Genomic DNA, 15,890 nt, shown 5'->3' with positions numbered 1-15,890 from the left:
AACCATTCAAATTACACCAATTTCTCCATCTTTATTGAACATTTACCAACTAAACAGAGTGAGCAGTTTTAGGCTATAATTAGGGGCAACTGTTAGCCAGAACGTTTTCTCAGGTCTCATTGGGATGCTGCAGCAGTGGTCATATGCACAGCATCCTGGCTTCAGCTTTTGGAATTTCCAAGGGAGGTCTAAAACATTGTTGAGGACTTTACCTTCAGTGGTTTCAAACTTTTTGTGGAATCCAAAGACAAATACTTGCATATCCTAAAGCAGGGGTCAGCAACATTCGGCACATGGCCCATCAGGGTAATCCACTAGCAGGCCACGAGATATTTTGTTTATGTTGACCGTCCACGGGCATGGCCCCACGCAGCTCTTAGTGGCCACAGTTCTCTGTTCCCAGCCAATGGGATCTGTGAGAAGTGGCGGCCAGCACATCATTGTGGCCCGCCAGTGGATTACCTTGATGGGCCGCATGCCAAAGGTTGCCAACCCCTGCCCTAAAGTATTCCAGAGCCACCTTGAGATCTCTTGGGATTTACACACTTGCGTACAAAATAAGGTTTAGTAGATCCCAGATGGCACAGAGATCCTGCCCCACATAATTTTCAACTTTTCAGAGACCTTATGAAGCACTCAAAAAGAAACTGTCTGTTTCTTCAGTGTCGACCACTTAAGTCTCATCAACATATAAACGGCAATTATGACAAGTTGGTCGTGGTCCTGAAACATCCCATAGAACTGAGCTGCATGTGCACCATTCTGCCGCCTCCCTCCTTTTTTGGAAACCACCTCTCTCGTTTTCAGTTTGCATGGGAGTTGATTACATCAGACAGATGGCAGTTGCAAGATTGGGGTATTCCATCTGTTTTTACCTCCTTTTCCTCTTACCCACGTCTCTTCAGGGACCCCTCTCATGAGTCTTTCTTAAGACAGAAAGTCGTTTCCCGTTTCTGCATAGGAGCTGTAAAAATGTTCCAGCTCAGCACAGTGGGAAGGGCTTGTACTCCAACGATTTCCTGGCCCTGAAAAAGAATGGAGGATGGAGATCAATTTTAGATTTAAGACTCCTAAACAACTTTGTGAAATCCTCAAAATTCAGGATGTTGACAGTTGCAGCAAAAATCCCATCCTTGGAACCGGGGGATTGGTTTTCGGCTCCTGAACTTCAGGACACATATTTTCATATGTGATTCCTCCATTTTGCAAGCAATTTCTTTGGTTTCTGAAAGGTCAGGATCACTGGTAGTACTGAGTGCTCCCATTCAGCCTCATTTCTGCCCCAAGGATGTTTTCGAAGGTGTTAGCAATGGTCACAGAATTATACCCAGGCACTGGAAATAAGCTATTTCCATATCTTGATGACTGGCTGTACAAGGGCCAGTCTTACAATCAGGTTTGCCATTCTTATCGCAAAGAGTGGTCTCTGTTCCACAAGCTAGGGTTGCAGCTCAATGTTGAGAAATCTACTTGGACTGCAGTTCAACAAATAGGGGCCTCCTTAGATGCAATATCATCCAGGCCTTACCTTTCTGCAGTCAGATTCCTGGAGTTAATAGGTCTAATCTCAAAGATTTAAACCAACCGATACACATCACAAAGAAATTGTCTGTAATTGCTCGGACACATGGCAGCATGTACCTTTTTGATGCTTCGTGGTAGGCTACACCTTTGATATGTCCAGGGCTGACTCAGAATTGTTTCCACAACTCAGTTTGTGGCAAGACCCAGTCAGGTTTTGTGCAGGAGTTCTTTCATTCAGACTCCTCCTTCCATCACCATAATGACAGAAGCATCACTGATAGACTGTGAAGCACATGTAGGGCCTGTACCACTCAGACCAAATGGTCAACCCAAGAGGCACTGTTGCACATCAACCACCTCAAGTTGAGGCAGTCAGGAATGCCTCTGTCTGTTTCCTAACTTTAATCAGAAACAAGTGTATAAGGCTCTTGACAGACAGCATAGCCTGCATGTTCTATATCAATTGATGGGGAGGGGCCAGATCGCCTTCTCTTTGTGCTGAAGCAATAAAACTCAGGAACTGCTACTTAGACAACTGTGTACTAAACTCTGCTTCTGCTTCTTCAAGTAGTGTCCCTATCGGTACTACACTGTAATTATGCTTGCATCCTTGTGCTGCAGATCAGAGAACTTCGGTAGCACTGTCCATTTTGCCCACGCATGCGCTCTCTCCTCATGTCCTGCCACAAGGCTAGTCAGCGCGTAGGGATTATATATGTATTTATTTATTTCCATCCTTCTTTTTGGGGATCCTTCCTTCCCCAGTGGCCTGTGCTCAGTTCTATGGGCGTCAAGAAGTGCCTCGCCTGCAATGAGGGTATCCCTATCACAGACACGCATTCACAGTGCATTTGTTGTCTCGGGGAAGGACACATTCCTCAAAGGTGCCCTTTCTGTCAGCAGCTTAGACCTCGGTCTCCCAAGGACAGAGAACTGAGGCCGACGATTATATTCATGAAGGCAGCACTCAGACCTTCTCTGGACCTGTGCCAAGAGTCTCCACACAGACATGAGTCTTCCCCACATCCCTCAACATCCAAGGGCTTTTGGGTAAAGAAATCTTCCGCCAACCTCTCTTGTAAGTTAAAAAAGAGAGTGTGAAGTCCCCAGAGTGAGCTGCGAGCTCGCTGCAAATTATCACCAACGTGCTTGGTAACCATGGTACCGAAGACAGGCCAAGCCTGGTACCCATGGCTCAAGGAAGACTACGGTGACAGGCACTGTTGATGTGTCCACAGACCCAGTGGGCATGGGCACAGAGTCAACGACACCTAAGGAGAAGGACAGGACCAAACACTCAAAGGCACCACTGGTACACGATGTCCTGTTGGTACTGACACCTCTTTCTGTACCTGAATGGCCAGTGTGAACAAGATTTCTGTCCCCCATAGCACCACTGTGGCACTGAGCCAGTCGGCACTGCTGGAATTCTGGCACTCGAGGGATCCCCGTGTAACTGACATGCCGAGGCTCTTCTCCTCGGCACTGGGACTTCTGCACCAAGTCTCTACCCAGCACAGTAATCTCCCCTACTGCCTTGCCATGTTCCCCTGCTTTCCAGTGCGGACTCAGATAGCAAACCAGAGGAGGGGCTATCTCTGTACTCCCCCCAAACCCTCTACGGGGCCCGATACCAGCAGGGCCCCTGGGCATATCTTCAGATGGTCCACTGCTGCCATCCTCTTACGGCCATCCATAGGCACCACCACCCAAGTGTCCATACTGGGACCCCTGGGCTGCATACCACCCCCCATGCGTCTTGGGATTCTAGTCCCACGTGTGAGCCCCTGAGACACACTTTCTTAGCCACGGTGTCCAGGACTTTGGAGGAAGTCAAGGATATGCACCACAAGCTCCTGGACATCCTTCATTCATCTTCCTCTTCAAAATTGTCCCTCCCTATCAATGAGGCCCTTCTCGACCCTGCGAGAACCATATGTCAGACTCCAGCGTCGGCTGCGCAGACTTGCAAGCAAGAAGACAAAAAATACTATGTCCTTGCGAGAGAAACAGAGTTCCTCTTCTCCCATCCTCCATCCAACTCTATTGTAGTGGATGCTGTCAATTCTCATGGCTGTCAACATCACATGAGGTCCACTCCCTACTATAGGGACTACCGTTTGGACTTATTTGGGAGGAAGATGTACTCCTCGGCCATGCTTCAGTTTTAGATCACCAGCTACCAAGCGCTTATGGCAAAATATGATTACGAGAATTATTTGAAACTGAACAGTTTTACTGAGCAGCTGCCCAAGTCGCATCGTGAACAGTCTCTCTGCAAAGAGCTCAGTGCCCTCAAAGGGAGGATCTTGGATGATTGCCTGCACCTCCTTCCAAAGCAGTTTCCACCCGAAGATTCTCCAGGTGAATTTCTAATTGTATTATATAGTGCTACAAATCTGCTGAAATTCAGCCTCTTAAGATGTTAGCCCATTCCAGGTGGTCTTGCTCTACCTCTGTGATGCTGCTCAAACATGTTCCGGTTCTGGGCATTTGCAAGGCTGTAACTTGGATGTCAGTACATACCTTTTCTAGAAATTGTGCGATAGTCTAGTCTTCAAGATCAGATGCTGCCTTTGAAATACAGCCTTGATGTCAGTCTTGGACGTGATTCCAAAGCCCCCTCCTACTGTTGTGAATGCTGCGTGGTAATCACCTGAAATGAAGCACCTATGGGGACACTACTCAGATAGGGAGAGGTTATTCACCCTTTGCAGTAACCGGGATTCTTTGATGTGTGTCACCATGAATGCTCCACTACAGTCCATCCTTCTCCTCTTCTTCATAGTTTCCTTTGGGGACTTTGCAGTGGAGAAGGAACTGAGGGCAATTTGACTGCACAGGCCTTTGTAGCGTCAGTGCAGGGTACAAGGAAGCGTAGGGTGCATGTGCAGGTCAACTGAGGACTGCTACCAAAAAATTTTGATCAAAGGTACATTGGGTGTAAGCACATCTGAAGTTGAGCACCCATGGGCACACAAATCTCGAACTGCATTTACTACACAGGGTGAGTAACCTTCCCTTCAGTTATAGCCTTCAGGCTGTTGGAAAACACTTATTTATTTATCTTTTATGTCTTAGTACTATTATGGAGACAGAGTTATGGATAGAAGACCTCAATTTAAGAAACCAGTACTTAGTCTGGTGGCTTTCCAAGTTTTTGGGTTTTTGGGTTTGATTCCTTTTTTTCCTACATTTGTAGCCCTTTTGCCAAACATTAATGGTAATCAAATCAAATGGGTTTGTCCCCCTTTTCAGTCTTCCTGCGAACTGTTTGTGTTCTATACATCAGTTGTATGAGATAGGGCATGCTGACTGACAACTGTCTGATATGGAGGGTCTTAGAATGAAAGTTCACAGGTAAAACAGAATTTCCCCTTAATAGAAGGCTCTGTAATCTGGCGAACAAAAGGTATAACAATGTCCAGCTAGACACATTCAAACTGAAACTAAAGTGAGGATAACCATTTTTAACCATGAGGATAACCATTTGAACAACTTAACAAGGGATCTTTTTGTTCTCTATCACTTAAAACTTTCAAATAAAGATCAGATGTCTGTCTAAAAATATTCTCCAACTCAACCACAAGATATGGGCATGATGCTGGAATTACTGGGTGAAATTCTGTGGCTTGTGTTATGCAGGTCAGACTGTATGACAGGGTGGCCAAACTGCAGCTTGTGAGCCACATACAGCTCTTTTACAGTTAAAAGTGCAGCTCCTGGGGCTCACTGTCCCCGCCCCCTTCTCCTCATAACAGACTGGCTGGGAGGGGAGCTTGTGGTTTCTGCCCTCTGGCGGGGCTCAGGGCACACCTGTCCAGCCTTAATCTCCTCTTTTCCAAACTAACCATATCTGGTTCCTTCAGCCTTTGCTCATATGGCTCGCATTCCATCCCTTTGATCATCTTTGTTGCTCACCTCTAGATCCTTTTCAATTTCTCTGCATCCTTTCTATACAGCTGTGACCAAAACTGGACCCACTACTCCAGCTGTTGCCTAATCAGCACTGAGTAGAGCTGTACTATCACCTTCTGTGGCTTGCATGCTATGCCTCTGTTAATGCAACCCAAAATTGCATTTGCTTTTTTTTTTGCAACAGCGTTGCATTGTTGACTCATGCTGAAGTTGTGATCCATCACATCTCCCAGATCCTTTTTAGCAGTGCGGCTGCCAAGCCAATTATCCCCCCTTCCATATTTGTGCATTTGGGTTTTCTTCCCCATGGTAACACTTACATGTCACATATCTGGTGTGCTTGGAGGAGTCTCACTTACAGGCCTGTAGCCTCAAGTCCCTGCAGGTCTGAGGGGTGAATATCTTCGAAATGACACATTGGGCCAGAAAGTTCTCTGAGGCCCTGAAGCCAAGATATCTGCCCCCAGAACAGTCTCTTGTGCATATCCCTATATTTTGCTGAGGTCCTTGCCTTCTGTGCCTATGAGACACTTGCAGGTATCAGAGTTGGCTGCAGGATCTGGGTTTATTTTCATTACCAACTGCCAGAGGCACTATCTCATGTCAGCATCTTTCAGCTGCACCATACCTAAGAGAAGCCCCCATGACCTCGCACTGATGGCAACCTTGATGGCACCAGCGATTCTGGCACCTGCTCCTGCCTTGGTATCAGAACCACCCAGAAAAGGTACACTATCTGCTTCTGTGCCAGTGTCAACCCTATTTCTTAGCACTGACTTCTACTTCCACAAAACTTCTTCCAAAAATAAAGAGAAGAGGAAACATTTTGGCATGAGAGAACTTGTATATGAAAAAAAGAACATACCCACTTTTCTACACCAAGCATCCCAATTTGGGAGCCATTGCTGCCAAATCAATCTGTGTAGGATGAGTTGGCACTGATGTCAGAGGATCTCGATCTTCTTCCAGTATCTAGGAAGAAGACTGTATCTCCACGTCTTAGTACTTCTGGCAGGGATCCTGGTATTCTCTCTTGAAGTCACAGCCTGTTTCCCAGCCCTCTGGCCAGATTCTTCCAGTTCATGGAAGTAGTAAGGTGCATTCTAAGGCAGGCTCGTGGGTCCCCAATGCCATGCTCTGTGTCTCAGTACATTTCAGCCCATTTTTCACCCTATCCCAGATGTCTCTTGGAAGGAGATGCTTCAAGATCCTGTATAGCTGCTTACATGGCTTTTCATACAAGGGTGAATTTAGGCCCATTTTGAAGCAGCTAAGCTAAAACCCTGGGCACCATCTGACTCGCACTCTAGAAGAGATGTCTCCACTTCTTTGGCACTGGTGAAGACACCACAACTGTTGGCACTAGTACTGACTGTTCTGATACCTACAAATTATACCAGTTCAGCTTGCTGTCCCTTTCAGGGACCTGACACATCGACTAATGGAAGACTAGGATATGGGATATTTTGGAAGAGGATGTCCCTTAGGACACTGACAAATCTGCTGATGGATATAATGTAGAGATCACCTCACCTGATGAAAATGTAAGATTTACTGTCATGTCATCACCTGATGTTTTCAAACAGTTTGCCATCTTCACATAAAGAGCCTAATCTGGAAAAAGGTACTTGTACAGTGGAGCCAACAGATCTCTTGTTGGCATCTTACAGACCCAGGCTGAAGGGGGAAAAAAACCACGATCCCCATTAGCTATAAGTTGTGGTTGAAACCGGCTTCCACCTCACAGGTCTGTAGTAGAACACACTGTATGTATCCCAGTTCTCTTTGAGGAATTCCATTTTTGGGGTAACCCCTGTCCCCAGTTCCCTTGTGGTATCTGTAGCCCAGGATGGATTAAAATGGCCCAGATCTCTTTATTCAGCACCCAAAGATGGGGAAGGCAGAAGACTTGGTTGACTTTCGATTCAGGTTTTATTTTGCAGGCTACTTGGACATGAGAGTGGGAAGTTGCCAGGCTATAATGGCAAGGTATTCCTATTGTGGTCTGGGAAACATTGAGGCCTTATCTGTACACCACGACCTCTTCAGTGGCGCAGATAACATGGTGCTAGAGAAAATTGAAGTCCACTAGGGTCACTGCTAGATCTTGTAGTCTTTCTTAGCCCTTGACCTTTTTTAGAGATACCTACCATCCTTACCCAATTTCATGTTCTACAGATGGGACAGTCTTAATTTGGCAGTGATTCTCTTCACAGAGAAGATTCCAGTCCCTTTCAAGACCCACCTATCATAGGAGGCCTTAGCAGCAATAAAGGAGCCAGCATCCTCAACGATCATCAACCCAGACCATTTCATCTGTTTGTAAGAAGTGGATTTGATGGTGCACCCAATAGATACACACATTTATTTTCACCATCTAATTCCATTCTGTTCGCTCCTTTCAGTCCTCATTTATCCTTCTTTTACACCACCTGATGTGTGATTATTTCCAGTTGCTGGATCTGGGAGACTGTACTTGACCCACTTTCCATCCAGTTTGGCACCAGGCCTCCTCACAACTGTCATCCCCTCCCTCTGCAGGAACGCTTCTTATGAGAAGGTCCTCCTGGAAGAATTTGACCTGCTCCTGTCAAAGGTACCATAGAATAAGTCCTGCTAGAACACCAAGAACAGGAATTTTACACTTGTTGTTTTCTCATCCCCAAGAAAGTAGGAAGTCCGAGAATCATTCTGTACCTGAGGAACAAATAAGATAATCAAGAACTTGAAGTTCAGGATGACCACTTTAGGGGATCTCCATTCCTTCATTGCTGTAAGATGACTGGTTTGCAGCTCTAAATTTGAAGAATGCATACTTCTACATACATTCTTTTCCTTTGTGACAGCTTTCACTGATTGGCCATGCAAAGATAGAACTCTTTGTGGTAAGAGAATAAACAACTCCTTTATATTGCACCAGTTAGATAGGGAAAATATTTTCACAGTTTGCCACATGGCCACATCAACAACAGTATTTAGAACTCCTAGAGTTGTCCAAGGAAACTCCTCACCTGCTTCCTCTTTTCCAATAAAATGGAGGTCAGTTGCAGAATCTAAATCTGACTGGAGGATAATCTCCTAATCTGTATAGACTCTTTTTATGCATACAGAGTGCTGATAATTCTCCTTCACTCAATGAAGGCATCTACCTTAAAGCATTATAGACAAAAATGGACATTTTATGCCTGAGACACCCACCTGGAGAGGTGGGAGGCTGTCTGCCATGGAGAAAGGGACTTAGCAGCCCCCAGAGACAAGACTCCAGCCATGGAGCTGTTGACCTTGGAATATTTCACTTTAGCACATCAGCATGTTCCTACGAAACTTAATTTTGCCAGAAAAATTCTGACCAGCTCTATTTCTAAGCAGAGACTCTCTCAAATGGATTAAGAAGTGCATAGAGCTATACTTAACTTCAGCTAGGATGCCTGTTCCTGCAGCTAATCTCAGTTTTCTACATGTTGTTTCTCCATCCTGATCTTACTGTTGATTCTAGACCCATTTGATAAGAATATGTAGAGACTGAAAGTCAAGTGAGAAACTTCTGCTTTAACTCTTCATTTTACTTATGTATATAAAGCATACCTGATGCCAAAGGAGGAATGTGTATGTAAGGCTGTTGTTGAGAGGTTCTAACATTGGCCACATAACAGGTTTAGTCAAATATTTCTTAGTTTATTGAGAGCAAATTCTTAGTAAAAAAAAGTTGCCTTCGGTGATAAGGCTGTATATTTTAGCACAGTGACTTCTTCAAGCATAATTGGAGGCAAAGTTCTATTCTTCTGCTACAGTATGCTTATGTGGGTGAGGGGCAAGATGATGGTGCTGCTGATACCTTTTTTTCTTTAGGAGCATTCAGCTTTTCATCATAGTTCCACCAACTGTGGTTTCCAGTTACAGAAATTGAATATTTTTTATTTTCTTTCAGGTTGTCTTGATACATTGGCTGCTATGCAGGACTTAAAAATGGGTGTAGCAAATACAGAGGAGGAGACTCAAGCAGTAATGAAAGTTTATTCCAAAGAAGATTATAGTGTGGTTAACAGATTTGAAAGTATGTACTCAGTATAATCTTGCTCAACAAACAGACTTTCATTCCACAAATATGGTTCTATATAGACCTATAATTATTTGTTCCTTGTAGGTCATGGAGGAGGTTGGGGTTATTCAGCCCATTCAGTGGAAGCTATCCGTTTCTATGCCGATACTGACATTTTACTTGGTGGTCTTGGCCTTTTTGGAGGTAGGGGTGAATACACTGCTAAAATAAAGGTAAGAGACGATCTCTTTCAAAACATACTGTTTTAAGGTCATGGGTTTAGAAATGTAATTTAGAATTGATAAGGTTTTTTAATGATTTTACTAATGGGGTGGAAGGAGCCTTGCTGTACAATTGTAAAAGCTATCCATCAAAAAACAAACAAACAAAAAAACCCACAGAAGAATATGAATCGGGCTCCTCACTGAGGCAGTATTGATTCAGTGCCTCATGATGATGGTAGTATGGGGGAGATATAAAACTGAGAGCTTCGCCACTCATCTTTAAAATCCTGTGCAACTTTTTCAAGAACAGGGGTATTGATTGGCACTAAAGTCCTGGCCAAATTTAAATTAAATGCTTTACCACTTGTCCTAAATTCCTAAGTAGCATTTCTGTTAACTTTTGGAGCTCTTCATTGATGGTGGATGAAGTGATTAGAAACTTTGTTCATTGAAGTGCTTTTTGTATCATTCAATACAAAAGGAGAATTCATATCGTATTTTTGAAGAGGCGATATTTTGGTGATACTCTTTTCTTAGACATTACAGCTTGGGCTACTAGAAACTTTAATGTTGAATAAGAGCATGCTGTCATACTTATAGCTGGGGATGGGTGACCCTTATATTGTTTTTCCCCCTAAAACCTCCTGCAGTGTTGTTGAAAATACTGCCATCAGGCGCCTCAAAGCTTAAAATCTAAATAATAGGTTTGGTTATACAGGTTGCCATCTAACCAAAACATGCTAAAAACTATAAACAAAATTCTGAGTACTAGGCTATTCCAAAAGAAGGCAATTGAGGGCAACACTCGGTTAAAATAATGCATTTAATAATTGCAATTCATTTGCTAAATTATGAGTAAAATCAAGTGATTTTTCTAATGATAATTCTTCCTGATTTTTTTGATTATGTGAAAATGGAGACAACATAGGTTCTCCAAAAAGCTTTCCATAATTTTCTGGAATCCATCCATCAAAGCAGCAGTAGTAAGCTTCCAGAAAGATAATGTGATAACTTCCAAAAAGTCCCGTCTTCTTTCCTAGTCATGACAGAAGAACTCACTGTTGTCTAAATGTTTTCATTGACCTACAAGTTGATCTGGCCCTATGCAAACACAGAGATGATACCATCTGTGCCGGAAAGAGATTACAATCTTAGGCCCTGATCCTAGAAACATGCCTGTGACTATCTTTACGCACTGAGTAGCCCCATTGGTGTCAGTGTTGAAATTACTGATTTCAATTAATGTATCACGAAGAAAAGACTTGATACTTCTAAGGAAAAAACCAAACAGGAAAAAAAAGCTGTTTAAAAGAACTTACCCATTATACAAAAGCAAAAAGGCACAAACCATGTTTTTCCACTTTGTAGGTCTTCATTGAGTTACTCAAATGTAACTTCATACAGTCCAGGTTTCAAGATGGTCATACTTTGCTGAGTTGATGAATCTTACCATAAATATGATTTTTTTGTCATTCAAAGATTTTTATATTGATGAATTATTAATTCCTGTTCATAGGGATTTCAGAAATGCCTCAGAGGATGTTGAAAGGAAAGGAACAAGTTAGGTTATCTAATTTACTTAAAACCTGCTTTTTCTGGTTCACAGCATGTCATTCAGATGTCATCAGTTACTTAGTTATGCTGCCTGAGATCTGTTCATCTTTCAAACAAGTGGGATTATTAAGAGGCTCTATTTAAGGAAATTTACAGGCTCTGTTCATCAATAACATTTCTAGAGGGGAAAACTGAAACTGTGCTCATATAAACAGATTGGATTGCCATATGACTAGGATTGGTGCAGAGAATCAGAACTACAAGTGATCAGTAAGAGCTAAGATTCTTCATTTGTCTCTGTGGATCACTCTCCAGGTGTGCATATGCCTCGTGATATCTTTGAACAACAGTGTTTTTTTGGGTTGCACTTGTGCCCTGCATGCTTCTGAGCCTCCTCACCTGATAGCATAATGGGCAGAGCACCTGCCAGCATCTCTCAGCTCCATCTTACTGTACATGACAGTGAGGCGGGCCCAAACTCTGTCTGCCTGCTACTTCCTAGCACATTTCCTATAGCTTTATTTTCCTGTAAGTTCCCCCTTTATTTCTCTTTCTTTTAAAACCTTTCCTTAAATTCAGTCCCCTTAAGAAGGAGGAAAACAATTAGCTTTTTGCTTTGTGTCAACACCTCTTCAGTGGTGGATTCAAAACCTTTGTGCTTTAAACCCTGTGCTTGTCTTGTGACTGTTTCAATCCCTTACAGACGATCATAGCCATTGTTTGTTTTGTCAGTGAGAGCCATGTGCCCGACTGATGCTCCATCTGCCCATCATTCTCCTCAAGCTCATGAAAATTCAGCGATACTTGGCTGAAATTACATCTTCTGGAGCAGTTTGGGAGGAAGTTCACATCCAGAAGAACTGGCATCAACCTCTGTGTCCCAGTCTGTCAGCTTGGGTGTGACTCCCAAGACTGGTACTGGTAAAAAAAAAAAAAAAAAATCTGACCCAGCACCCACAAGCTATAAGTAACAGCAGCCAAGGACCACTTCAGTACTAATGGGTGCTCTGGCATTGAAGACTGGAACCATGCTGTGGAAAGGTATCAGAGCACCGGACTAACCAGGGTTCCCAGCAGTGGTCTTCCCCAAAGAAAGGGAAAGTTGTGGCCTAAGAGCAACTCTTTCATTTATTTATTTTTTTTTTGCTCTCTTCCCAAGAAAAGAGCACTAGAGCTGTGTGAATAACTGATTTTATTTATCTTTTTATTTTCGTTCACAGGCAATTCTGGGGGTGAGGGGAAGAATTGTAGTTCAGGTTGAACCGAAACTAAAAATTCTGAAAAATTTCAGCAAATTAAAGTCAACAAAAAACTAAATTTGATTTGTGCTGAAATGAAATGTTTAGTTTCTGGGCATTTTTGAAATAAAGGCAAAAGAAAATCAATGTCTAGATTCACAAAACGGCTGCAGGAGAAGGTAGTGGTGGTGGTTTTGCTGCTTGCCTTCCTTATAACCTTTAGCCCCGGGATTGGAGCACTCACCTGGGATGTGGGAGACCCAGGTTCAAGTCCCCCCACTTTGCCTTTCAGGGTTCAGGGACTTGAACCCCCCATCTAGGTGACTTCCCTAATCATTGGGGTAAAGGTTATAAAGGAGGCTCCTCCTCCTCCAGCCATTTTGTGAATAGTGCTTAAGTCCCCTTGTGAATCTGCCCCTCCCACCACCCCAAAAAAGATTGGCCAAAACTGTTTGGGTCAATTTTGGGTCAAATTCTTGAATAGTTTAGAGTTGACAAAAGCTGTATTTTCCAGCAAATAAACAATTTTCAAAAATATTTCTCCTAGCTCTACTGAGCACAATGCCCTCTACTGAGCTACGTCCTGATAAACTTTCATACTATAGGGGCAAGTGCCGCTGTTCAATCTCTGACTCTGCATCAAAGGGCCTCAAGGTTACACCAGAACCTGGGACTGGGATAGATGCCTCAGTGCTGAAAATCTCAGTACTGACATCAGAGCTTGCATTGGCAGTTAAGGCACTAATATTCCCTGATGATTTATTACTGATGGAAGCTACTTTCTCTCCAGTATCACCCTCTCTACCGAGGGCACGTCATCCGGCACCAATTTAAAGATCTCAGCTCCCCATAGTGACGTCAGCTCAGAGATCACCACCACCAATAGAGGAGATCTTCACTCTGGTCACTCTCCTAATTGCACCATATTGACACCCCCACCCCTATCCAACCAGCAGTCTTCACTTCCCTACTCACCAAGATCAGGAGATGGTTCCAGAGTAGAACACTCATTTCAGAGCCCCATCTTATCCATCATGTGGATGGCAGTGGCCCAACCTGGTCAAAGCAAACCATGCAACTTCCCATTTGGGCCATAATGGGCTTTCCAGGGCCCACCCTCCAGAATTGGGTCTGCTTCCTGATAATCATGAAAATGTAGCCGGTTTTATTCTCCTGTGGCCTCAGTTTCAAGACCTCCTTCAGAAACTTTTTGGCTTAGTGATGAAGAACAGATGGATGAAGAGTCAGGTTCCCAGCTTCCAGACCAGTAACCTTCAACTTTTCCCAAAGATCATTATCCTTCCTAATGATATAGTTTTTTCTGTTCCTTTACCAGCCCTGGATGATTTCAAAGTCTTTCAGGAGTTGCTGTCTCAAAAATTGTGCATGCTATTGAGATTGAGACCTCAATGATCAAGGAGATGGCCCCTAAATTATTTGGTATCCTCTGTTCTTGGTGGGTTAGCAACGCTTAAAAATAAAGGTATTTTAGAGCCAGCTAAAGCTCGCTGGAGGGCTCCTGCTACCTTTTTCCCAACTAGCAACCAAGTGGGAAAGAGATATTAAGTGTTACAGAAAGGCTTTACAGTTCTGCACACATCCAGTCCTTGGATCTCTGGCGGTCTCTGCAGTGCAGCAGAAAGCCTGACAGTTTGGCTCATCAGAGGCTACTTCCAGAGCTAAAGACCCCCCAAAAGTTGGATGTCTTTGGGAGGAAAGCTTGCTTCTCCACTACGCACAGCAAGTTGCTAAGCGTTGTTATACACAGTGAATTACTAAGTGTAGTACATTAAATATAATTTTTTGACACGGGACAAAGTATCTCCCTTCATAAACAAGCTTCCTCCAGAGCCCAGAGAGGAATTAAAGACTGTAATCTCTGAAGGGTGGAAAGTGATAAAGACCTCTATATGAGCAGTTATGGATGTTTCTGATACTCCAGATGGGTCCATGGCCATAGCTGGTAGAGTGAGGAGAGCTTCAGGAATCCCAGAAGAGGTACACATACCATAGAAGATTTACCCTTTGAAGGAACTGACTTGTTTAGTAACCTCACTTTTGAGACTTTTTACAATTATTAGAAGATTCTAGGGCTACTTTTGGCTCCCTAGGCTTTTTTACCCTGACCTCAAGGTGGAAGCCCTCCAGGTACCAACATCGGCCCAGACTGAGGGCACCCTCCCACTCTCAGCAAGAGCATGTTATAGAGGTGAGGGCTGTCTGAGGAAGAAACCCAGAGCTTTGAAGGAAGTCACCTTCCGCCATAGTCACCATCCACCCCGCAACATCTTTGAGACAGCGGGTTTGACCTGAAGGTCAAGAGTCACACCTGAGCCAACAAGTGGATACTAGAAGTCCTCTTACGTGGGTATGTGATGCAGTTCCAGTCCCTACCTCAACCTCTTCAGGAACCTGTTCCCACAAGAGTCAGCTGAAAGAAGTGGCCTCCTTGCTTTGCCCAAGAGCCATTCAGGCGGTACCTATGGAATTCACATACCCATATTTCCTTATTGTGAAGAAGAAAGGGGGTCTTTATCGTATCTTCAACCTCAGAAGACTGAACAAATATATATTCTGTCTCAGATTCAGGATGGCAGTGCTACCTTTCATCATTCCTTCTCTACTGGCACAATACTGGTTCATAGCTTTGAACCTCCAAGAAGCATATTTCCACATTTCAATCTATCTGACCCATAGGAAGTATCTGTGATTCACAGTAGGGCCCAGTCATTATCAATACAAAGTACAGCCACTTGATCTGGCCACAGCGCAGAGAGTATTAAATGTCTAGCTGCAGTAACTGAATCTAAGAAAACAAAGTCTTGGGTCTAGTTATATCTAGATGATTGGCTGATCTAAAGCAGCAGGATATCACCGCAGCCCTGAACACCATCCTCAATCTGGTCAAAGAGCTGGGCCTGATAAACTACAACAAATTGTCACTCCGACCATCGCAGACAGTAGAATTCATAGGAGTTTTAATCACTTCCAAATTGGCAAATGCACATCTTCTGTAAGAGAAATTCCATTCTATTCAATCAACCCCAGTGCAAACCGGTCTCAAACTTTTAGCCAATGTGTCGATTTTCACTTAGGTGACACTACTATTCAGACATCTCTTACATCTGTTGTGGGACTGTCTGAGCTTTGTGTATCAACTTAAAAAACATCAAGTGCATGCACATGTTGTAGTGCCAGCTCATATCTTTTTATCCCTAAACTGGTGGATGTATTTCCAGATTGTTCTCTACCCATCCATCTATAAAGACGCCTGTCACAGTTGCTCCAGGAACAAGTTGGGGGATCATGCTACACCTCTTTTTAAATGCATAAAATATCATAGAATCTCAGGTTTGGAAGGGACCAGGAGGTCATCTAGTCCAGCCCCCTGCT

At 43.7% G+C, this 15,890-nt stretch overlaps 1 protein-coding gene across 12 annotated transcripts in view; it reads left to right on the top strand.

Moving 5' to 3' along the window:
- Positions 1–15,890, top strand: part of MYCBP2 (MYC binding protein 2) — a 409,657-nt gene that overhangs the window by 147,604 nt on the left and 246,163 nt on the right. For all 12 annotated transcript variants that reach the window (XM_074962231.1, XM_074962238.1, XM_074962204.1 and 9 more), the window contains 2 exons: positions 9,371–9,496; positions 9,587–9,714. In XM_074962231.1, the coding sequence (XP_074818332.1) occupies positions 9,371–9,496; positions 9,587–9,714 (254 nt within the window). The remainder of the gene's footprint in view (positions 1–9,370; positions 9,497–9,586; positions 9,715–15,890) is intronic.

This window comes from Natator depressus, chromosome 1 (genome assembly GCF_965152275.1).
Source record: "Natator depressus isolate rNatDep1 chromosome 1, rNatDep2.hap1, whole genome shotgun sequence".
NCBI lineage: Eukaryota > Metazoa > Chordata > Testudines > Cheloniidae > Natator > Natator depressus.
This window is presented reverse-complemented; position numbering and strand designations above follow the sequence as displayed.